Consider the following 24622-nt stretch of genomic DNA (forward strand, 5'->3'; position numbering starts at 1 on the left):
ACACACTTAATCTCTTCGTATACGTATTCCAAACTCTCTCTAACTTATTTGAGCTATCTCTTCGATCTTCGTGTTTCACGTGATCATTGTCTACGATGTTAAGTTTTCGTAGGGAGCATCGGACTTTCACCAAACTTGGTGTAACTCATGGTCAAGCATGGGAGGCCGGGCTGACTTTTCTATCATATCCTAGACTAAAGTGAACTCCTTGCTGACTCCAAACATCACAAGATTCAAAAAACATAAATCGAGTCTGATCATCTTTTGTCATGTTAGGTTAAGGATGAAAAATAATAATACCAAATTGGTTGGAATCATGGGATTCCTCAAGAACATGTTAGGAAGGAGTCTCCTTTCATGACCTTGGGTGCTACGGCAGGCTTTGAATCGGAGGCCTTAACCTGCTCGTCCGAGGGAGCGTAGATTCATATCACCATCGTTGACTCTTCAACAACCATAGATTTTAACTCCGTACACCCAATACAACATATGCCTATTAATGCATTCGTCTATATGTAAGCAACAATAATCGACATCTTCGGTCTCGACAAACATAAATAATATGACGTTAATCCGTAGTCAGGGACTCGACACATCAAGTCATAGTCGATAATAAATAATGTTAGGAAGGATCGACATACATAAATTATCCTTATAAAAACAATTGTAGATTGACTGAGTCGTAGATAAAGAGCGTTGCATAGCAGGTAAAGCCTCTTTTTCTATCCAAACCTCATGCGTGGGATGCACATATCTTACACCCACACCTTCGTTCTAGCTAGCATCAGAAAGAGAAGGGATCGATTGGAATGAGAAATATTCTCTCATATCTCGTAACACACGAAACACGAGTCCGTCCTTGTAGTACCAGACACAATAGTAAAGGTTTGTCTCTCATATTATCTTGTCACGCAAGACTTCCCACTGAGACGGATGCCGGTTACTGTTCCTGTTTCTTCTACGGCAGTCATTGCTGTTTGTGCATGGAATGGGCCTCAATGATATGCGCGGCTGTGGCGCTACTCGATCCACTCCGTCATCTGATCGGCCTCCCATGATTTGTGTGCATGCCGTGAAGTCACACGCCATCAGCTTTTTTACGTGACCTTCCCAACACAGGCAGGTTTCCAACGCACCCTGGAGTCGACACGTGGATCCCCGCCACTGCGGGTCCCACAGGCTGGGCCTCCGCGTGGGCGACGCCGTCGGAGGGCGAGGGGGACGACGTCACGCGGAACGGCAGCTGCCTGTGCCGCCGGCAGCCAGTCCTTATCGCGGGCCACCGCTGGTGACGCGCATCGCGACAGGGGTCCGACGAGGCCGGCGCCTACGTGTCCGGCACGCTGGCCCGCCTGTCCCCTCCAATCCCTCCACTGACGCCACTGTGGGCCACCGCCTGCCCCTCCCCCGCCCTACACGCCCCCGACCTCCCCTATGTCTCCTTGCGCCCCCTACGTGCATGGTTCCATCCCCACTCCCCCTCTATAAATACCCCTCGCCCTCGCCTCCTCTTCCCCACCTATCTCATAGCATCACCATCATCCTCCTCCTCCTCCTCCTCCTCCTCTACATCTCGAGTATGACCATAGTCGACCGATCCATGGAGGTGAGACCCGCGAACTCCACCAGGCTGGGTCCGGCGGCCTGCGAGAAGGACGCCGAGAAGCTGGGGTTCATAGAAGAGATGACCGTGAACGCGGACAAGGTTCAGGAGAAGGTGTTGGCGGAGATCTTGGGCCAGAACGCGGAGACGGAGTACCTGCAGAGGTACAAGCTCGGCGGCGCCGCGGATCGGAAGACGTTCAAGTCCAAGATACCCATGGTGACCTACGAGGACCTACGGCCGGAGATCCAGAGGATCGCCAACGGCGACCGGTCCGCCATCCTCTCGGCTCACCCCATATCGGAGTTCCTCACCAGGTGCTACTCGATCACTTGGTTGAATTTGATCCGAGAGATGGTGACTTAATTCTTTACGTGTGGGATATCTTTATATATATACAGTTCGGGGACGTCGGCCGGCGAGCGGAAGCTGATGCCGACCATCCAAGAAGAGCTGGACCGGCGGCAGCTCCTCTACAGTCTTCTCATGCCCGTTATGAACCTGTGGGTATCTCTTCCTCCTTGTTTTCTTTTAGCTAGCGATGGTTTGTATACTGATCAGGACTCCCATCTCCATCTGCGTCGGCTACATACATCTTTTCATTATTGTGGTAGATGATTCCTCCAGTGGACTATGGGCTTAAACAAATTTAATGTCTGCGCCTTCTCAAAAACAAAACCACAAGTCGAGATCAGAAAGTAGTTAATATTTTCCTTCTTCTTCTTCTTCTTCTTCTTCAATCTATTCTATAGTCCGAGTTGCAACCAACCCTATCTAACTCGCACTAAACAAATTTGTAGGATATATCTTATTATAGATTTCGCTTGCTAGTCTATTGCTGTTTAGATTTGCAAACAATTTTGTGTTTGTTGACAAAGCCTCTTTGGTGCAACAACTTGTCCATATATTGAATCGCATGTTGAAGGAGTCTCACAATGAGAAATCCATCATCTTAATTGAGGTCAAACTTGGAGATGGTGATAGTATTTTGGTTATCCATGTGGTTTGTCAATGGTCAGATACGTGGCTGGGCTGGACAATGGGAAGGGGCTCTACTTCCTGTTTGTCAAGTCGGAGAGCAAGACGCCCGGCGGCCTCCCCGCCCGCCCGGTGCTCACCAGCTACTACAAGAGCCACCACTTCCGCGCCCGCCCCTTCGACCCCTACAACGTCTACACCAGCCCCACCGCCGCCATCCTCTGCGCCGACGCCTTCCAGAGCATGTACTCCCAGATGCTCTGCGGCCTCCTCGACCGCCTCGCCGTCCTCCGCGTGGGCGCCGTCTTCGCCTCCGGCCTCCTCCGCGCCATCCGCTTCCTCCAGCTCCACTGGCAGGAGTTCGCCCACGACATCGCCACCGGCACACTCAGCTCCATGGTCACCGACGCCGCGGTCCGCGACGCCGTGGCCGAGGTGCTCAAGCCCGACCCCGGCCTCGCTGAGTTCATCGTGTCGGAGTGCGCTGCCGGCGACTGGGCCGGCATCATCACCAGGATCTGGCCCAACACCAAGTACCTTGATGTGATCGTCACGGGCGCCATGGCGCAGTACATTCCCACCCTCGAATACTACAGCGGCGGCTTGCCGATGACATGCACCATGTACGCGTCCTCCGAGTGCTACTTCGGCATCAACCTCCGCCCCATGTGCAAGCCCAGGGAGGTCGCCTACACCATAATGCCCAACATGGCTTACTTCGAGTTCCTGCCCCTCGACTCAGCGGCGGCCGCGGCGTCCGGACCTCCGCCGCAGCTCGTGGACCTGGCCGACGTCGAGGTCGGGAAGGAGTACGAGCTGGTGATCACGACCTACGCGGGGCTCTACCGCTACCGGGTGGGCGACATCCTGCACGTCACCGGCTTCCACAACGCGGCGCCGCAGTTCCGGTTCGTGCGGCGAAAGAACGTGCTGCTGAGCATCGAGTCGGACAAGACGGACGAGGCGGAGCTGCAGCGGGCGGTGGAGAGGGCGACGGAGCTGCTGAAGCCGTGGGGGGCGACGGTGGTGGAGTACACGAGCCAGGCGGACACGAGGGCCATCCCGGGGCACTACGTCATCTATTGGGAGCTGATGGTGAAGGAAGGAGAAGGGGGGAGGTGGCCGGGGAAGGAGGCGCTGGAGGCGTGCTGCCTGGAGATGGAGGAGGCCATGAACACGGTGTACCGGCAGAGCCGGGCGGCGGACGGCTCGATCGGGCCGCTGGAGATACGGGTGGTGCGGGGCGGCACCTTCGAAGAGCTCATGGATTACGCCATCGCCAGGGGTGCGTCCATCAACCAGTACAAGGTGCCGCGCTGCGTCACCTTCCCCCCTATCATCGAGCTACTGGACTCGAGGGTGGTGGAGGCACACTTCAGCCCCGCCACCCCTAAGTGGACCCCTCGCCGGAACTACTAGCCGTGCGCCATTTTAGTGCTTAGTTTGCTCGGTGATAAGGTGTGTGTGTGTTGCAGATGGACTTAACCCGTCAACGGGACGCAGTGGGTAAAGGGATCCTAATAAATGGACAAAACCACCTACCCGTGGGTTTAGATTTTAGATGTATGACAACGCATCCGTTCCATCTTCCTTCTCAGTCGTCCGCTCCTTTGTTTCTTTGGAAACATTATGTGGTTGACTCTTTCTCAGAATATATCCATACAAGTCTCTGTTACTTGGGGACCCCACCCACCCCCCTCTCTTTGTGCTCGCTCCTCCTCATTGAATCCCTGGACAAACAAACAACTAGAGTGCATTTGGTAAGACGATTCCGACCCCTTCTCTTTCTCTTCTTCTCCCTCTGTCCCGCTCGTGAGCTGCAAGAGTGATTGGCCCGAAAAGATCGTCATGGGACAATTGCTCCCACTGCGCTGCATGCAATCATGACATCCCAGACAAACGCACCCAACTTTGTGGGCGACAGCATTAGCAACCGGAGGAGGAAGAAGCACGACGACATGCATGAGACAGTCGCGGGTCATGTGAGAAAAGACGATCGGCAATAAGGTGTTGCGCAAAAAGTCTGGAAGATAACCTTCGTAACAAGAGAGTCAGAATGTAAAGTTACCTTCATGCCGGGAGACAAGCATTAACACTCGGGCAGCTCTCCAGTTGTCGAGTGGAAGGACTGACTAAACGCTGGGAGAATCCGACAAAGACGTCTGCACACAGATAGAAGCACCAAAATGAGAAAAAAAGAAGAAAATGACTAGACATGCGTGAAGTTGGTCTTTAGGGTGCATATGTCGTTTTGCATCCATAAAACACAAAACATGTACAATATATGACAACTGCTTCGAGTTGATAAGGACTTCACGAAATATCGACAGAAATGAAGTATCCATCATTACCTGGCCCGCCTTGAAAATTAAATGGAAAACACTAAATGTACTTGAGCAATTAATCTACTCATTGATAGAGAGCAAAAAATTGCAGCTTTGATGTCCGATTACTAGGCAAGGCTTTTTGATCTGAGAGTTGCTATATGGCCACTCTCTTTCGGAGTTAATTTCAGCTGCCAAATTTGTTACCAGTTTAAGCGCAATCAAACCTTCATCCCTGCCGAATAAGGGTCATACTTGGCTCATCAAACAGTCTTCTTCGGCAAACCGAAAAAATTAGAGTCGTCTGAAGCTCTCGAGCATCATTGTCACCTTCTTGGGATATAGTTTCTACTTTGACAGACTCTCTGAAAAGTTGCATGAGCTCCAACAGGTACTCGAGGCCTCTAAGGTGGTGGCCCAAGAGCATGCACCTTATGCCAACACCAAAGACAAGTTTAAATTCACTATTGAAAAGCATGAATTGCAATCACAAAAGTCTGCTGTGCCATCCATATACCAGAAAAGAAGGCATGCAAGAGAATCCCATGGGACTGATACGAGAGGCTGAAACTGAATCCAAGTGTTCTCGACAACTTCTGCACATTCATCTTTTCCAACATTTAAGGCACCATCTGTCATATTATCATAGTGAGGTGGGGGCTTTCTTAAAATGCATCTTTGGAGGGAGAGAGAGAGAGAGAGAGAGAGAGAGAGAGAGTTGCAAGGAGGCCATGTACCACAGTGAATAGTTTCTTCCACCCCCAGGCAGGTTGATTCTGAAAATTCAGCTACCTACAGAAAAACCAGTTTAGTTAGGTACACCACATTGCTCAAAAAAAGATATTACCTCAAATTGATTATTCTGCAATAAGTGAATTACTCAAAAAGGTCAACTTGATGAGAACACCAAGGGCTTAAGAACAAAATATCAGGACAATAATATTTAGCTTTGAAAATCTTTCTTATATTGATACTTCGGAAATTTTACCCATCATCATATTGGAGATTGATTCAGTTCACATTCAAAGTCTCTTATCTGCAAGTTGACTTTAACAGGAACATGCAACTGCTTTGTTTAGCACACTTCTTTACACTGTGAATATAACAAACTGGATTACCCAGTGCAACAGAGCCCATAGATGGGATGTAACTACAAGCTCCATCTTTGTCATGGAATTCAAAGGATTAACAAAACAAAATCAATGGTTACTGGTTGACCATGATTAGAAAAAAGTTTGCAGTCATGATCTATTATCTGATGCATAGGAATCATAGAAAATTATACTTATAACAAGCATGAACAATATTATAGTATCCATGTGAAAACACAGAGAAATTATACTTTAATGCCAATAAAGATCAATTTTTGGACTCTGGACTCTGGAGGCACCATAAATCATACCTTTTCAAGTCTATGTGCTCTAAATTACCACTAAAGGATGGACTTGAGGAATTACAATATTTCACAGAGGAGCTGCTATATACTAAGTTTAACTTCATTAGGCAATAATGAACAGATAAGGGTAATAACTGTTACACATGAAGATAAGTTCATCTTCATGTACAGCGAAACCTCGCTGAAGAACAACAGTGTGCAAGACCTAAAGCCAGTTTTTTCTTCTTTCTTCTTTTTTGAAATTGTGCAGTAATTAGGGCCTCCAAAATCATTATTGGTTAGTAAAAGCAACACGTGAAGGTCAACACACCTCAGCATAAGAGCCAGCCAACGGTTATGTGCTATCACCTGTAGATTAATTCTTTCCATGAGTAAAACAATTTTGTCAACTATCTTGGATAAATGTGATCCTATACTGAGTAATCAAGGCTTTCCTTGGACATAGGTTACAAACAAATATCTTAGTATCTACTTTGATAAGAAATTGCTGAAGGTCAAGTTGGCAAATAACTATTTAGTAACGTATCACAGAACCCCCAAATAGTCCCCAGAATTCTTTGCAAATAATACCCCTATCGGCATTAAGGCAGATTGCTAAATAAAATTTGCTAATTTAGCAATTTATAATATTGTTAAGTATAGACCATCACAGAAAAAGAATTTAAATTCCACTGGTTGATAATCCTTCAAACTAATAAGGTATTGCAGAAAGAACAGATAAAGTAGTTCCATGTAGTTTGCTTTTGTTTTTCCTTCAAGTTAAGTTGGAAATTGCTAAATTAATGATGTTTGGATTAACCGTATCAAGAGACTACAATTGGCAGTGTTAGCAGGAAAATGCTTGAAGGAAATACAGCAGGCAGGACCAGACCATGCCAGTCATATGCAACATATAACATTGTTTCTCAGTAGAGACCCGAAAGATTCTTTTTGAAAAGTCATTGATCAACTTGTAAAATGTTGTAGGTAACACAACCTACTTTCTCAGGTTGCTGTGATCTTAGATAATCCAACAGGTCGTTCTTTTGAAACAAGATCCTAGCTTATGTGAATGGCAGTTGACGATGCTGACAGATAGCCTGTACAAGAAAGTCTAAGAGCCAGATTCATCCTCAATATATCGAACTAAAGACAAGTTGACAAATGTTTGATTTTGAAACTATATAAATATATACAAATATACATGAGGAATCAATTCATCACATATAAGTATGCTCTTCAAAATATCTAGGGTGTTTAGCAAGAACAGTATCAGTAGAGTGAGACAGTTATCCTTAAGAATAAGAATGCATCCATATGGAGATTCCACATAAGGTCAGCAACGCTGCAAACTGCAGTTGAACAGCCATGGAACTGACTGACCATTTTTCTATTACTAGAGAAACTATCAGTGGACGTTGCTAAATGACCATCTAGATAGGGATATTATTTACCAATTTTATTTACAAACAATCAGTGGACAAGTGGTCAAGTCCAACAACACCTTGAGTTTTGAGTAAAAGAAAACATTAACATTAGTTCACAACAGAGGATATTGCTTAAATGTAAAGTTAAGCTATATGTGGGCTTAGAACATATGTGAAGGATTAATGTGTGTAAAAGAGTAAAACAAGGATAGTTGGACACCACCTATACAGATGCAAAACTTGGATACTAGCGCAGGAACTATATTTAAGACCATGAATCCTCCTATGGTTAACACTAACAAACAATGGTTGTTTGTGAAGGATTGCTATCATTGTCTGTACAAAGAAATGGATGTTTAATTGAAGAGTCAGGATAAGGTAATCCCTCCATGATAGTAACATCCATTTGTTTTCACAACATATAGGAAACAATAAAAAAACCATAAATTTACAGAATAAAGGTAAAACCTCCCTTTATATAGACTATTTGTACCATATGGGCATTTTAAAAACAGGCAGCCTAATGCATAAGGCTCTCACCAATATTGGCTTCGCAGAGGGTTAATGTGCACAGTCTTATCCATGCAAATAGAATAGGTGATTTCTGCTACAGAATGGCTGTCGTTTTTCCTAGTTAAGATATAGATGTTTGATTTAAAAAATTTAACATAGCACTCACATCTTTCTAAATAAGATTCTGTTGTTTCTGAATCAAATTAAAAGCTGGACAAAAATGACTTTTTTGTTAAACAAAAGAGAGATTTCCCAACAGACTCCAAATAATTACCAAAGAGGCTTGCAAATTTTTATCTTATGACAACATCATGAAAAATAATCAATTAAAAACATGAACCTTTCATTACTCATTCTTGCTTTCCAACAAAGAGCAGCATGTTTTGGGTCCAAGCAATTGCCTATACTTCCCTTCCCCATATAATAAAAAGCCTAGCAGGGTGCAAATGTATGGATCAATTAAAAAGTTAGCTGTCTAAATGCACAGATCAGAGTTTAGTTGAGTTTGGTGTTCTAGAACCCCAAACAAGGCAATTGGGTTTCCTACTAACCATATGCAACTGATCCTTATAAAAAAGTATATGACATAGGCCAACTTGGAAGGACTGATGTAAAAATTTGTGAAAATGTTTGAATATAATGTCATATGCATTTTTGTTGCCTACACTGTCTTCATCAAAGAAACCAATAACTTGAAGAATAGTTCCCAGCGAGCTTCCACCAGGACATGAAACTGGTTGGATGGAAGAAGAACCAACATGCCTGAAATAGCCCTTTTCATTCAATCCACTGTATCAGCTGATACATTTTCTTCGATGAGGCTCATGTCCAAAGGCCCTATCTCTTGCATCGAGTCGAAGAGCATGAACTTCTGACAGATCATCAATGTAGCTCTTGAGGAGATCAAGTTGCATCAGATATACTGGTGTTAAAAGACAAGGTCCCAAAAAAAGAGCTATGGCCAACTATATATTTTGTACAATTGCAAGATCCTACTATCATGCTACCATATTGTATTCACTCAATCTTAATAAATTTCACAAGTTGATTGTCTTATAACTCTGGAAGCTTTACTTTCTTAGAAATTAAAAGCTTTTATCAGAACCTATATCTTACTGGGTTCAGCTCCTATCTCCATAAGTGCTAACCAATAGCATAGTGTATGTATTAAGTATTCTTGCAAAAAGCATGTACTATGTAGGTACAGTTTGACATCCACATTCAATAAATGCAAAACTTAGGAAGAAGTTACATCAAGTGTAGTGCATGACATGGTTTTACGGTTTGAAGGCATTGTCTCATTATGAACTGAAAATACCCAAAAAATTCATGCCTGACAAACAGCATGTCTAAGCATTCTTTTCCATCCAAGCTTATCGAATCCATCAAAATTCAGAGTTTTATTTATAATTTTCAAACTAAGTGAGCTTTTTCACTTCTCTCTATATCAACACATGATTTCACACAACTACTTCCCGACAGATACGTAGATTGCATCGGTATTGAAGGAACAGTCGTCTCGAGATTGTATTGGTTTCCGTACTGGCAATAAAATTTTGAGTGGAAACCAAAATTTCACCATACACCACTGAAATCAAATTAATACCAAATTGGCCTTCATCCGGTACGTAAATCTATCTCCGTCCCAAGGTATCACCCGTTGATCCACAAGAATTGAACATCGACCAAAAGAAAACCCACGGGTCAATGAATTCAATCTAGTTTGAGACAAGAAACCAAGCTGCTCAAAGAAAGAATCTTACAGGCGCTTTGACATGCAGAAAGCATGGGAGACCGATAAGCAAAGAACCATAGCAGTACCGAGTTCAAGGAAGCAGACAATTCAAGAAGGGTTCAAGAACTAACCTTGCACAATTGCTTCTGGGCTCTGACCTTGGCCTCGAATTCATTGAAGGGAGCGGCGGTGCAGGCGACGATGATGGGCAACCGGGGCTTCGAGGGTTCAAAGGGGGAACCGGAAGGGGAACGTAAAGACGCCGACGGACGGCAGCAGAGAGACAGCGAAACGGAGGAGGAGGCCGCGGTCACGAGAGTAACGAAGACAGGGGGTAGAAACGCGACGGTCGTCGGCATGTTCTCTACCGTCCCTCTCGCCCCTCTCTCTCTCTCTCTCTCTCTCTATCTCTCTCCGGCAGCTCGGTCTTACCCTTTCTGTTGTCGTGGCGTGCGTTGGCGCTCGTTAGGGAAGTCCAGCCCGCAGGGCTTGTATCTGCCACGTGGTGACGCCACGAGGATACTGTGCCACACCCGTCGTAGGAGCGATGCCACCTGGCATGCCACTGCAACAACCGTCGATGCCTGTGTCTCGGCCGACGGACCAAACACACGAACACGGTTTCTCATTGCCCGGCACATGCGGGACCCGCGTGTAGGGTGCCCTGATGTACATGGCTTGCAACCCCTTCGATTAAAAATTACCGCACTATATCTGTATTCGTTCTCTTATTCATTTTTTTGATAATAATAAATAATAAAAATCGAAATGTATACGTGTCGGTCGGACATCATGTCAAAACAGATCCGAATGGCGACGCCAATCTGCCCTTATTCTCCGCGTGCGACTCGCTGGTCCGAGTACGAACACCCAACCCCGTACAGTCGCGCATCACCAGGATATCGCTGTCGCTGCAGCACCATCGATCCGATTCGGCCCCTTTTATCACCAAGCCATCAATTCCCTGCCTTCCTTATCTTCCCACCACTTTCTCCGGACAATGAGCGCTCCTCAAAGCAGTCGGATGCCGATGCCCGTCGTCCATTTTAACATCACACTTTGAGGTACGAAGGAAAAATGCTGCAAGAAGGATGAGCGGACCATGTCGTGACAGCTCAAAAGCGTCACGAAATTCGTCGCCGATGACTTCTTCCTCACGCCCGTCACCCATTCTCACCTTCTACAGACTTCTACCCGCACGCAACCGATTTGGTGCGTATCGATTGGATCCCGCGTTGGGCTCCAGATGCTGGCCCGTTTATAAGGCAGGTGGATAAGTGAGCTTCTTATGAACGGGCTGCGTCGATACCTCCTACGATTAAGCCCTACGGTCTTTTAGCCATTTTCCTACCATTGCTTTTGTTAATAGCGACGATTCGTGTGGCTGCGGGTCAGAAGCTTTACATCGTGATTTAGGAGTAACGAAAGGAAAAGCGTTAGACGGAAGGGCGCACAGAGAGAGAGAGAGAGAGAGAGCGCACATCACCAAACACCTCGCTGAGTGTCCCACGTCGCCGATTGCCGATGGCGTCCTCCCTCGACGCCGACGATAAGTCCCGCCCCGTTTCGTTCCCCCTTCGCCTCCTCTCGCCGCCTTCCACGTTTCCTCAGAAGCCTCATGAAGAGGAGGCGGAGGAGAAGGAGGCGAAGCCCCTCCTCCCGATCAGATCTGATGGGAAGGAGCTCAAAGGCAGCGGCTGCGACGACGACGACGACGAGGAGGCGTCGGAGCGTGCGTATGAGGCCAGCGAGAAGGTTGTCATCGCCGAGGACGACGCCGAGGGTGACGGATCCGCGCCGCCGCCATTCTCGTGGAAGAAGCTGTGGCTATTCACCGGGCCGGGGTTCTTGATGAGCATAGCGTTCCTGGATCCGGGGAACCTGGAGGGGGATCTCCAGGCCGGCGCCATCGCGGGGTACTCGTTGCTGTGGCTGCTGCTGTGGGCGACGGCGATGGGGCTCTTGATCCAGATGCTGTCGGCGAGGCTGGGCGTCGCCACGGGGCGGCACCTCGCGGAGCTTTGCCGGGAGGAGTACCCTAGGTGGGCGCGGCTGGCGCTGTGGTTCATGGCGGAGGTGGCCATGATCGGGGCGGACATCCAGGAGGTGATCGGGAGCGCCATCGCGATCAAGATCCTGAGCCGTGGTGTTCTTCCGCTCTGGGTTGGGGTCATCATCACGGCTATGGATTGGTAGGACCTCAATTAGTTCGTTAGAGTTGCTGTTAGTTACTCTATTTCTTACCGGAAAGAAAAAAAATCACATCTTTTATTTGCAAGTGAAGATAAGTTTGCGTTGTCCAGGAATATGCTTTATGTCTCTCCTTCGCTATTGGAAATTTAATGTCCTTCTGTTGATGCATTATAAGCTGCAAAATCACATTGACTGAACAGTATTCTCTTTCTGTCGACGTCATATAATTGTATAGACTAATAGAAGAAATAAAATAAGATATCATGATCATAAAATAATTTGGTGTTGCAGCTTATTTGATTATGTTAAGATACATATTGATATTAGTTTATCAGTTAATTTCCTTTCACAGTTGACTGGGAATTCACTACTTATTTCAATATAATATGGCATGTCATTATTTGTTCTGTTAACACATAGTTATACCTATAACTTCTCTTGCAGCTTTATTTTTCTGTTCCTTGAGAACTATGGTGTGAGGAAGTTAGAAGGCTTTTTTGCAGTTCTCATTACAACAATGGCTTCTTCGTTTGCATGGATGTTCAGAGAAGCCAAGCCTAGTGAAAAGGAGCTTCTGATCGGTACACAACCCATTCCAATGTTATGATATGTGATTGTGATTTGCTCATTCCTTGCTTTAAGCTTGGTTGGCTCTAGACCAAAAGTTTCTCTTGTTTTGTCTTTGCAGGTGTTTTGGTTCCAAAACTAGGCTCGAAAACAATAAGGCAGGCTGTTGGAGTCGTTGGTTGTGTGATAATGCCCCACAATGTCTTCCTGCATTCTGCTCTTGTACAATCAAGAAAGGTTGACCCTGACAAGAAAAGCCACGTTCGAGAGGCACTAAGATATTACTCCATAGAGTCAGCAATTGCCCTAATTATCTCATTCATGATAAATCTATTTGTTACAACAGTTTTTGCAAAGGGATTTTATGGTACTAAAGAAGCAGAAAATATAGGTCTCGAGAATGCTGGGAAATTTCTACAAGAGAAGTATGGGGGAGGTATATTTCCTATTTTATATATCTGGGGAATAGGTTTACTAGCAGCTGGGCAAAGTAGTACGCTTACTGGCACATATGCTGGACAATTTATCATGGGTGGATTTCTAAATCTTCGTTTGAAAAAATGGATCAGGTCACTGATCACCAGAAGCTTTGCGATTGTCCCAACTATAGTCGTTGCTCTATTCTTCGATACATCTGACTCCGCATTAGATGTTTTGAATCAGTGGCTTAATGTACTTCAGTCGGTTCAGATACCATTTGCTCTCATTCCACTCCTAACTTTGGTGTCGAAGGAGCAAGTTATGGGAGACTTTAAGATCAGCCGTGCCATTCAAGTAAGCCATGAGTTCCAAACTCCTATGGAGTACTGTTTTATTATCTTTTTCCACATATATTAAATTAAATTAACCCATATTATGATTTAATTCAACCAGAAACTTATCATATACAATAAAAAATGGGGTAACCCTTTTTCCCTTCCTGGACCATTTAGTAAGGTCATGATTTGACTTATTTTTTTACATATTATACATAATGGATTTACTTGGACCAATACATGATATTCTTGTAGCATTTCTGGGGTCAGTTCTTGTATTAGGTGGTCTGAGGGTAGTATTACTTACCAATCTTATCTATTCTGCTTTTTCGTTGGGATTGGTTCTTGTTTGTATATCCTTATTGTACATTCCATCAAACTCCTTTTTTGTAGCTGCCGCACAGCTTCTTATTTGTGGTAATGTTCATGAATGGTTTAGAATATTCCAATGATTCATATTTTTGGACCATTCGAGATGGAGTCACTTCAGTGGTTTGTACAAGTATTCTTTTTTCACTAATTACTACTATATCAGATACGTCATGGTATGGAATTATTTGGAATTTTGGATTACAAGATCAAACCAGATTATAGAACAGGACCTAATAAGTAATGATCAACAAATTGGGATTCATTTATCGACAGATTTTTATCTTCCCTTTGAACTAATTTCTATAATTCTTTTAGTTTTCTTGATAGGTGCAATTACTATGGCTCACCAATAATAAATTCTTAGAATTTAAAAAGAATTAAATTTTTTTTAGAAGTTTCATGCTATTACCCTTATTTGTTAATTTGGGTTCTTAACTGGCAAATATCTTTGTTCTTAATTTTTGAACATGTCACCTTTATCAGATCTAGTGTGAAATATGACTTGGAAAGATTTACAAAAATTTTAGTTCTGAGAGAAGGGATGTCATTTCATGTTGCTATGGTGTGTTACACCAACTCTTTGGGAACTATGCTTTGGATATGAAGCTTTTACCCAACTGTGTAGCATGTCAGCATGTTCTAGATTCTTTTCATGTCTAGTGGAATCTGTAGGGTCTGCTTCATATATCCTTGAATCCCCATAGGGCCGGTCAAGAGAGGTCTACTTTATAGAAAACCTAAAATCCCTTAGGGTTTTTGTGCTTGGGAAATTATGTCTAGTGACTACTAAAGCATACCCGGTGCATGAGGCTCCTGCTAATTCATGGTCTTGAGAGGGTCAACATATGGTTGTTTTCGAGATCCGAACCCTGGTCTCCCAGGTTGCAAAGGAGCAAACTCATTGTTGCAATGTCCACCCTCTTGATGGTGACCACTCTTGCACCAAAATTCTTCTTATGTGAACCTGTCAAATGACCAACAAAGCGTGATTTACAAAATCCTTACGCCACTAAGAGAGTTACCATGTAGAATTTTTTCTTTATTATATTTTTTGAACATAAGTCCCCTAATCTCTATTCCTTCTCTACCTCAAGAATGATTGGCCTCTTTACTTTAGCTCTTTAAAGGAAACATGGCCTTTCATTTTTTGATAAGAAATTTAAGATAATATACCCCTCCCTGTATGCACCTGGAGAATTTTCTGGCCAATTGTCGGCTGTGATTTTAGTAGCTTTTATTGGTGCTTTCCTACTGTTGGCATACAGATTACAGAATAATACAATAAATAAATGAGATAAATTGTAAAGGAGGTCCTGCTGTTCATGTGTCTTATCCTAAGCATTTTTCCTTCATAATTGTTCTAAAATCAAATTAAGGGTGTCATGTTCTATCAGGAAATAAGTCCATGCTGTACACCATCATGTAGATTGTTAGGTTGTCTCATTTTTGTCTTCAATATTTGATTCGCTCATACAAAAGCTTGACATTTAGAATAGAATGGGTTGGCTATGTTTGTGTTTATTCTTGTTCGCTGTATATCCTTTGTGCACTTGGTAATTCTATGGATTAAAGATGTTGGATATTTTGTTTTAAACATCTGTATTTTATATTTCTTTAACAAAGAACCAAACATATCAAAACATCAGGGGTGAATTGGTGATGTTTGCTTAAGGAAGACTAGACTGACAATGATCATGAACAAGCTTTCTTGTGATGGAATACATGGACTAGTAGAAAATAAGCCACATGCGGATAGATTTTCAACTGAACAACTGACTGTTGGTTTTTCCCATAGTTGATCTGATAAGCTTGTTGACCACACTTGTGGTTCCAAGAAATCGTTTTTAGTTGTAGCATAGTGAAAATAGGATGAAATATATACAAAGTTCTGGTGAAAATTCATCAGCAGCATTGTCATCCACTTTGTTCTTCTATGTTAAGATTCCAGCAAGTTCACCCTCATCCTTCGGTTAATATATATTCACTACCTTCTACTAGGGTGGTTAGTCATGCTGTGTGTTCTTGCTAACATCATTGACCTCAGTCATTGTTTGTGTTCGCTGCAGATGCTAATGTGGATTGTTGCTGCCCTCCTAATAATAATCAACGGCTATCTTTTGCTGGAATTCTTTTCCACTGAGATACGTGGTCTGCTGCTAGGCTCAATATGCTCTGCTGCCATAGCCGTATATACAATATTTGTTATTTATCTCATTTTGTACGGTGGTGACTTTGCCACTCAGCTTGCTTCAGCAATTCACAGGAGATTTCGGCCATGGCAGAATTACTTTTGTAGCATTTTGTGAGATACAGAGAATAGTTTTTTGATCAATACATGTCTATGGGTCCTCGGATAGTTTCCAAATGCCAGGAGTTCGTGTTATTCAATCGGCCATCCTGATTCATCAAATCAGGATTTGCTAAACCATGGCATAGCTACGATCAAGGTAGGCTTACCATGCCATCATAGATGAACTCCACCCTGATATTGCCAATGGATTTTGCAATCACACAAACTACAATTTCACAATGTATCTTGGCCAAGGTAAGCTTTGCTGATGAGAAGCCCACCGGAGCGGGAGTGCAGGACACCTAACGGTTATTCCTAGCACGATTGGTCGTGTTTTGTGTAATATACATCTATCTGAACAAGCCCGTAGAAATAAGCAGATAAGTTAATGACACAGTTATATTCCAAGCTCGTCATATAGTGTTATCATCCTTTGCAGAATATAGCCTGTGGTTTGCAAGAGGCAGAGTTTAGGAGAAATCTCGGCATGGTGATTGATTTCCCTGTTGCCCTTTTATGATAGTAATATTTGTGGTGTGTTTTAGTATTGCGACAAAATTCAATGTTCTTTTTGCTTAAAAACTACCAACTTGAAGCCCCTCTTCTGTGGTGCCAATTAATAGGTAACCTGTCTTTTTAACCTCCACCCATGTTGGGCAGTAAGAGGACTTGGAACTACAGCAATATATCTGCATGTAATAGGAGAACCTATGTGAAGTCTGCAGCCTTTTATTTCGTAATACTAGAAGAAGAGTCCTCTTTAGATTTGATGCAAATAGGAAGCCATTAGTTTCTTTACATCTCTGCTGTCACACTAAACCATTAATCAAAAGATGAGTTTGAACAAGAAGATGGTTTGTGGTTCCATCAATTATTGGCTGATTAATTGTTGTTCTTCTTCAGTCTTATGGTGAACAACCATTCCTCAAATTCTGATTCATCAACATCATAATTGTATTATTATTCTACCACAGTATCTCATCAGTCAAGCTCAGGATGCTTGTACTTCTTTTATGCATGTGTGTGAGAGTTGCAAGATGGATAAGAAGTCCTCTCTCTCTCTCTCTCTCTCATCAACAAGGGTCATCCCCTCCAAAGCCAAAAAAATTCAAGAAATTTGCCCTCACCATAAAGATGTGTGCAAACACTAGTTCACTTGGTGAGAGCATTGGGGAGAAGATGAAGACACCAACATAGGTGAGGGAGATGGGTTGTCACTTGTCTGGGTAGACAAGTGAGCAACCAATCTCAGATCACATGCCATCACAAACATTAATAAAAATGCCTAAGTTGATTGTTAACCAGAGAGTGCTGATGATTTTGGCAGCTCAATCATTTCCACCCTCCCCAAGTGGAAGATTCCCATGCCAATGCAGCTATTGGTTTGATGGCAAAGGCAGCTCACTATCTTGCTTTTAAGATGCCAGGAAACGATGCTGCTCCCACTGTTGCTGATCTTAATTCTCTCTCTCCAAAACATGAGAGTGGAAAATGCATTGTTTCATTTCCAGTGCTGCCACTTGATCAACAAACATTACTAAACTGCTGACTGATCTCAACAGTCATTGCAAATGATTAAAAAACCACAGAGAAAGCAGTCAGGACATGTCCTCCTCTGCATTTCGTCAGTTCTGACACCAGAAGATTAGTATAACTGAGAAGAGAAGCTTTCAGCAATGGAAGTGCTCATTGCAGAGAAACAAAAAAAGAAGAAAAAAAACGGAACAAACACATCACAAGTGGTCCTCCAGCTTAACCAGAGTAAAGCAATTTAAGCATGAACGAGTCTTGCAAGAACCACAGCTTACAAGACATAGGCACAGAATTCAAGCATCAACCTACTGAAGCATCTCCAACAGGAGCATTTTACACCCCCTTTACATCCACCTAATTGAATCAAATTGTTCATAAAAACTGTAATATTGGAAAAAGAAAATCCCTGTGATCCCTTTAAAGTAAGAAATCAACATTTTGAGAATGAAAAGAAAGAATCAAACTTGCCTGAAGTGATGTTGAACACCAATCAATCAGTAATTCTACCTAACAACATTGAGGAAGAGCAACTTGGAAATCTCAGAAGCAAGTGAAGCTGTTACCTCATCCACAAATCCAAGAACAAAGAATGCAGCAGCAGCGACTCGTAAACTGTCTGAAGAATCTGTACACACCCCTTCGGCCTCTCTCCTCAGTTGGAAACCACACCGACCAGTGTCTCATGCTTGAGGTTTTCCCCGATCCACCATGACTTAGATTCGGTGCTCCCAGCGTTAGTACTATTAGAATCTCCATCGGCCGCCGTCGCCGGAAGATTCAGATCAAGCAAATCTGACATCTCATGTGGCTGCTGCTGCTGCTGCTGCTGAATCAGTATATGATAAGCAGCATTGCCTGCAGCATCAGAGGTTGCGACGAGGTGACGCCTCTTGTGACCACCCAGAGCCTGGCCGGAGCTGAAGACTTTCCCACATATCAAGCACTCATGCTCCTTGCTCTTCCTCGACCACCCCAAGCTGGATTCGGAGACCTCACCTCGATCCACCAACTCCTCAGTTGCCGTGCTGTTCTTGCTACCGTCGGTCCTGCTCCCGGGACAATTCTTCGTCCTCTTGTAGCTCGCCCGATGACCTCCGAGAGCTTGGTAGGAGCCGAAGGTCTTCTTGCAGGCCGCGCACTCGAACCGACTTCTCTTCTCGGTCGCATGATCCGTCTCCAATTTAGCATCAATGCCGCTTGAAGAACACTTCACGGCCTCAAGATCGTTCTTCGGAGCTATAGACAAAGAATTCGGATCGTTTCTCTCAGGACGGCCCTTCCTGGCTTCGTCGCGGGAGCCGTCGAAGTCATCTGTGTCAGACGAGCAAATCTTGGGCTTCTTGAGCTCATCAAGATCGTCGCCAGCAAAGTGATCATCGGATGCGTCGGACTCCATCTTCTTGAACCCGTTCCTGTTCGCATCGTCCAACTCGGATCCCTTCCTCTCAGTTCCATCGAGGACGAAATCTCCGGTCTCCAACACCACCGAGTTCTTGACGGAGGACTCGCTGCTGCCGCTGCCGCCGTTGCCCCAGGGTCCGACATCTCTCGAGAGCATCATGAGACTGATGGCACCATCCTCGTCCTCGCGGTCACGCTCGGAGCCCGACAAGGAGCAAGATGCCGCCGCAGGCGTCCGTCTCGTCCGCCGCCGCCGCCTCGGCACCGCGATCGGCGTGACCTCGCAATTGGATTGCTTCTCGAGCTCTTCTACCGCCTCCTCGGAAGCGTGGTTAGGCCTCCCGGAGTGGCACTTCATGTGCCCAAACAGAGCTCTCCAAGACAAGAACTCCTTCCCACACTCCCCGCAGCACTTCTCCCCATCTCCGCCACGAGAATCCGACAGCCTCCAAGTCTTCTTGGGGTTCTCTCTCAGGCCATACGAGCTCTGTGGCCGCTCATCGCCGTCCCCGACGATCGCCAGGTTACCGTGGGACCTCATGTGGCCACCCAGAGATCTCCCGCACGGGAAGCTCTTCTTGCAGAACTTGCAGCGGTGCACCGCTGACGGCGGCGGCGGCAGCCGATCTCCTTCCATCTGAAACAGAAACAGGGAGGACAGAACAGGGGCAGGTGACTGACCAAGATCGGGACGAGTCAATGGAGGAGCTCAGAGGGCTTCAAGAACTCGCCCTGGATCTCTGATACCCGCGCCGGTAACTTCATGGAGTGGTTTGTCTGCAGGGGGATGAGATCTGAATCCCGCTCCAACTCATTCAATTCTCTGCTTCCGACTGCGATCTGCTTCTCTTCCTTTCTTGGGGAGTGTGAGCAGATCCAACAGAAGTATGGGACTGCATCAGCCTCTCTTTGAGCTGGTATAGAGAGAGAGAGAGAGAGAGAGAGAGAGATGGGTTGGTTCCTTTGAGCTACTCTCTGTGTCTTCCTCTTTGTTGTCTCTGTTTGGTGAATGGATGGGAGGAGAAATCCATGCATGGAAGCAAAGTTAAAACAGGACAGAGAGGTGAGAGAGAGAGAGGCAGAAGAAAGTAGTAGCACGTGTAAACGACCGAGGATCCTACGCCATCGAATCAGACGGCTGCCATCGTGCCACGCGGGGCGGAGTGGGGGTTGGATCTTCCGCCAAAGGCCAACTGCCCTTTAACTATTCCTTGCTTTGTCTCTTATCCTTTGCCCATAGGAACAAAGCAGAGGAAGCCAAGTGTTGCTTCAAGATATGCTAAGGGTGTTCTAAGATTAGTGCATATTATTATTATTATTATTATTAAAATTTTATTTCATTTATAAAATTATAACAGAAGATAAAATAAGAAAAAATCATCTGAAGATCAATTATTAAAAGACCGACAAGTTCTAAAAAATCATAGGAAGGATTATAAATAAAATTTTAAATGATATTTAATTTACAAAACTCGATGATAGAAATATATATATATATATATATATATATATATATATATATATATTCAATCCTAAAATAGTTACATTTGTTCTTTTTGTGAGTTCAAGCTTCTGATTGATACGGAATTTTAGATGAATTTTAAAGCATGGTTGGATTTGGAAGAGGTCTAATCTGGACTTTAATTGGAGAGAGAGTTCCAGTATAATCAGATTAGATCATACATGGAGAAGCAGGAGACAGATGATGGCAACCTATGACTGGAGGAGGAGGAGGAAGAGGAGGATTGAAGTGGAAGGGGTGGTCCATCAATTTCTGGGTAAGAGAGTTTTTGGTCAAGGGTCATAGCAAGTATTATCTTAGTGCTTTTCGATTGAGTGCCGAGAACAATTTGCAGAGGGTTATTATTCTTCTTGTAGTTGGGTTTCAGGAATCTGATAAATAAGAAATTACATATCATAAAGTCTGAATACATGCTTTTTAGACATGGAAAAAAAAAAAGAAAAAAGGAGGCTGAGTTGGGGTTTCTATTAAGTAAGTAGCTCTCAAAGATCAGCTTAGTGTTCTCTGATAAAAGATTCAGCTGGTGCTTACAATCCTCCTTTCAGATTCAATATAAATAAATGTAGCATAAAAGATAAATAGTGAGGCCATGACAGTGTGATATGTGCAGCCAGCATGGAAGCAACAACTCTCTTCTTGGTTGTGGCAACTGTGAGACCTGCAAAATATCTTGAGCTTGTTTGTGGGGTCAAATAAAATGGATCTAATGAAAGGGTGTTGGGAGCTTTGTCAATGGTCACAGGACCCATTCCAACATAAGCTTGGGGAACTCGCAAACTATTGAAAGAGAAGCTTGGAATAACTTTGTAGGGATGGATGGATGGATGCATTACCACCACACAAAACTCTCATGCATTCCCTGCTCAACCTTGGGATGCACTCCTCCTTTCTCTGTGCGTCGATTTAGGAGAACAACCAGGGAAAAGCATACATCAGAAATGGAATGTGTCCTGTTCGATCATGGAGCATAGTCTGCTGCAACACTGAAATATACTGACTGCACCAAGATTGAAGCTTCTTCGTATATACAAGAGTGCATGCAACTGTGAGTATCCTTTGTTTTTACTTTTTATCTGGGCTCTAATGATATACCATAATTAGATAATTGATATGATGCTTATTCTTCTCTCTGTTCGGTACTCCACATACAAATCCTGAAATAAAAAGTAATTAATATCTTTAATGTTATGATTAATATATGTTTAATGCTTATTTAAAAAAAAAAAATAGATACTTATTGAGTCAAATCTTTATATTTCATTCATAATAAGTTTAATTAGGTTTTAATTAAATTTTTCTAATTTTATAATTAATAATTTTAATGATGATTTAATCAAAATTTGATCCATATTAGATTGATTTAATATTTTTAATACCTATTTAGGTATTTGTCATGTTTATACCGATAAAAAAAACTAATTAGGGATTAATTAATTATATTAATACTATAATTAGTATATTTAATGTTTATTTAATTAAAATTTGATCTATATTGAGTTAATTAAATATTTTTAATTTCTATTAGAGTGTTAGACATCATGTGAAAGAGGAATAATTAGAAAGTAATTAGCTATATTAATGGTGAAATTAGTATATTTAATAGTAATTTCATCCTAATTTAAGGATCATATTTACATATTAAATATATTCTAGACTGTTTAATATATTTAGAGTGGTAAAATAGGAATCGTCAAAATCTAATTAAGTTTTTAATACTATAATTAGTATATTTGATGATAAATTTATCATTATTTGATCTTTTATTGGATCAATTTTATGCATTTAATAATTATTAAAATGTTTGACATGTTTATTATGGTAAAAGAGAACTGATTAGAAAGTAATTAGTATTTTTAATATTATAATTAGTGCATATAATTTTGAATCCATCTTAGTTTGATCTATATTGAGTCTATTTTATGTATTTAATGCTAAATATATTGATTGTCATGTTTATAATGAAAAAATGGGGTTCATCATGCATCTTATTATTTCAAAATAAGATTAATTATAGTTTACTTATTTGATTCAATTTTAATATACAGAATAAATATATGATATACTTAGATCGTTGTCACGAAAATCGATCATTAGTAGTGTATTTATTGTGACAACATCAACAAATTAGGGTTAATTGTAGCTTGCTTATTATTTAATACGAAATAATATTATGTATTTAATGCTAAATATATTGATTGACATGTTTATAGTAAAAAAAAATAGGGTTCACATCTTATTATTTCAAAATAAGACTAATTATAGCTGACTTATTTGATATATTTTTAATATGCATCAAAGGAACAAACATATGTACTTGAGATTATTATCATGAAAATCATTATCATTAATAGTGCATTTATTATGACAACATCGATAAATTAGAGTTAATCGTAGCTTGCTTATTTAATTCAATTTTGATAGACACTAAAAAAATAAACACAAGTTGATACTTGAGTTTCATTGTCCAAAAGATAGACAGGAATTGTCATCATTAGTAGTATATTTTTATTGTGACTATGTCGATAAGGATAAAAGAATCACTTGATTCAGTATACATTTGGTTAGCAGTTCATAACAACTTACAATAGATAAGAGAAGATATAATTAAAAAGAATGCAAGAGTTACACATGAATTAATTTATGATGATATCAATCCAGATCTCAAAACTAGTATTTGTGCATCATTAGAGTATCAATACATGTACAAACAATGAGGCATCGATAACTAAACTCGGAATAGGAGTATGACGATGATGGTGGATCTACATCGTAGGAATTCCAAAGGTTGGCCAATATGAGGCAGCCAATAGCCCATCCTCCTCAATTGAGTCAGATTGATAATATGAGGTAAGGTAGATACTATGGTTTCATAAGAGTATTTAAAAGGAGGTCAACAAAAGTTTTTATTTACATTGATCCATAAACTTATCATCCATAAATAGTAAAGCATACATAAATTGATGATCCATATACAAACGAGAAGTAGGATATTGAAAAATCAATAGCTAAATTATTCAACTTTCACAATATTCCAACAATATGAAATCCTTTAAGATAGTAGGACGAATATATGATGACATTGATATATGATAATTAGATAAGGTTAATAAAAATGAGTATCATTAATTTTCTTATGTAAAACCAAAAACCAATGATTTTTCAAAAGTCAATTAATTCTCTTGAGAATATTCAAGATATAAACTATATCAAAAACCTAATAAATATCATAGTAAAAGAGATCAAACTATAGTACATTTTCTAGAATATATGATGATATTGATGTATGATAGTTATATAAAGCCAACAAAAATAAGTATCATCAATTTTCTTGTGTAAAATATAAAAAATGAGTGATTTTTCAAAAGTCAATTAATGCTTTTGAGAATATTCAAGATATAAATTATATTGAAATCCTAATGAATATAGTGGTAGAGGAGATCAAATTATAGTATATTTTTTAGATAGTCACAAATGAAACCAATTTTAAGAATGTGGATTTATAATTGATTGAGAAAAAAATTGACGAGCTATCGTCAATTACCAAGTATATAGCTTGGGTAGTGTTAATGACAAAGTTTATATATAATCTTAATTGAGTTTATTCTTTAATACAAAAGTATATAAATGATGAGATGCTCCGTTCAGAATCATTGGATTTTCTATAAATTTTATTATCTTAAGGTCAAAATAGCAAAAGAGGTAAAGTCTTAAGACAATGGTCACCTCATATGAATGGTCTGATTCTATGTATTTGAGATCAAGTGATGAAAGAAAAAAATAAAAAAAGACTATTCTTTCTTTTAGATTTTAAGATATTATGAATGAAATTATAATATGAGTGAAACAACTTTACGTTGTCCTTCGTAAAATCAATATGGATAAGTATCCTCATATGTTTTATCTTAGATATATACTAATTAAGTAAGAGATGATGTCAAGAAAGCATTTATATATGATTTTAAGACCGAACAATACTTACATATCATCGATTGTATGACTGAAATTCATATGGACTAAGACATCAATAATGCAAG

General features: G+C 41.9%; 4 protein-coding genes across 10 annotated transcripts; 2 read left to right on the top strand and 2 right to left on the bottom strand.

The window, feature by feature from the left end:
* The first annotated feature begins 1532 nt into the window (after window positions 1–1532).
* Window positions 1533–4147, top strand: LOC135671923 (probable indole-3-acetic acid-amido synthetase GH3.1). The gene is made up of 3 exons (XM_065180325.1): window positions 1533–1920; window positions 2005–2106; window positions 2623–4147. Exons 1-3 carry the CDS (start codon window positions 1580–1582, stop codon window positions 3998–4000), a joined length of 1821 nt encoding a protein of 606 aa, XP_065036397.1. The 5' UTR covers window positions 1533–1579; the 3' UTR covers window positions 4001–4147.
* Window positions 4148–4275: 128 nt separating this feature from the next.
* On the bottom strand, window positions 4276–10541 carry LOC103982155 (uncharacterized). 7 transcript variants are annotated; one of them, XR_010512894.1, is made up of 6 exons: window positions 10087–10541; window positions 7278–7394; window positions 5643–5693; window positions 5423–5537; window positions 4650–5336; window positions 4276–4490 (listed from the first exon to the last, which is right to left on the bottom strand). XR_010512894.1 is itself a non-coding variant. In XM_065180326.1 (6 exons), exons 1-5 carry the CDS (start codon window positions 10312–10314, stop codon window positions 4652–4654), a joined length of 666 nt encoding a protein of 221 aa, XP_065036398.1. In that variant the 5' UTR covers window positions 10315–10541; the 3' UTR covers window positions 4289–4490; window positions 4650–4651. The 7 variants fall into 7 exon arrangements, 3 of the variants coding, with proteins under 3 accessions (XP_065036399.1, XP_065036398.1, XP_065036400.1); XR_010512893.1 differs by having other exon boundaries at window positions 4277–4490; window positions 7278–7380; XM_065180326.1 differs by lacking the exon at window positions 7278–7394 and having other exon boundaries at window positions 4289–4490; window positions 4650–4743; window positions 5161–5336; window positions 5643–5697.
* Window positions 10542–11308: 767 nt separating this feature from the next.
* LOC103982154 (metal transporter Nramp6) lies at window positions 11309–16594 on the top strand. The gene is made up of 4 exons (XM_009398986.3): window positions 11309–12147; window positions 12593–12729; window positions 12837–13489; window positions 15909–16594. The coding sequence occupies exons 1-4, from the start codon at window positions 11480–11482 to the stop codon at window positions 16146–16148; spliced, it is 1698 nt and encodes a 565-aa protein (XP_009397261.2). The 5' UTR covers window positions 11309–11479; the 3' UTR covers window positions 16149–16594.
* A 1380-nt stretch (window positions 16595–17974) lies between these two features.
* LOC135671924 (zinc finger protein ZAT9-like) lies at window positions 17975–20113 on the bottom strand. Its single transcript, XM_065180329.1, has one exon. It carries the CDS (start codon window positions 19701–19703, stop codon window positions 18318–18320), a length of 1386 nt encoding a protein of 461 aa, XP_065036401.1. The 5' UTR covers window positions 19704–20113; the 3' UTR covers window positions 17975–18317.
* Between the last annotated feature and the right edge of the window lie 4509 nt (window positions 20114–24622).

This window comes from Musa acuminata, chromosome BXJ1-4, assembly GCF_036884655.1.
Source record: "Musa acuminata AAA Group cultivar baxijiao chromosome BXJ1-4, Cavendish_Baxijiao_AAA, whole genome shotgun sequence".
NCBI classification, from domain to species: domain Eukaryota; kingdom Viridiplantae; phylum Streptophyta; class Magnoliopsida; order Zingiberales; family Musaceae; genus Musa; species Musa acuminata.

Coding starts and splice junctions, on each gene's coding strand:
- LOC135671923 (XM_065180325.1), top strand. CDS start 1,580: ATGACCATAGTCGACCGATCCATGGAGGTGAGACCCGCGAACTCCACC. Junction 1,921..2,004: donor ATATCGGAGTTCCTCACCAG/GTGCTACTCGAT, acceptor ATATATATACAG/TTCGGGGACGTCGGCCGGCG. Junction 2,107..2,622: donor CTCATGCCCGTTATGAACCT/GTGGGTATCTCT, acceptor GTCAATGGTCAG/ATACGTGGCTGGGCTGGACA.
- LOC103982155 (XM_065180327.1), bottom strand. CDS start 10,314: ATGCCGACGACCGTCGCGTTTCTACCCCCTGTCTTCGTTACTCTCGTG. Junction 5,538..5,642: donor GGAAGAAACTATTCACTGTG/GTACATGGCCTC, acceptor ATAATATGACAG/ATGGTGCCTTAAATGTTGGA. Junction 5,337..5,422: donor CTTGCATGCCTTCTTTTCTG/GTATATGGATGG, acceptor TGTTGGCATAAG/GTGCATGCTCTTGGGCCACC.
- LOC103982154 (XM_009398986.3), top strand. CDS start 11,480: ATGGCGTCCTCCCTCGACGCCGACGATAAGTCCCGCCCCGTTTCGTTC. Junction 12,148..12,592: donor ATCATCACGGCTATGGATTG/GTAGGACCTCAA, acceptor CTTCTCTTGCAG/CTTTATTTTTCTGTTCCTTG. Junction 12,730..12,836: donor TGAAAAGGAGCTTCTGATCG/GTACACAACCCA, acceptor TTGTCTTTGCAG/GTGTTTTGGTTCCAAAACTA.
- LOC135671924 (XM_065180329.1), bottom strand. CDS start 19,703: ATGGAAGGAGATCGGCTGCCGCCGCCGCCGTCAGCGGTGCACCGCTGC.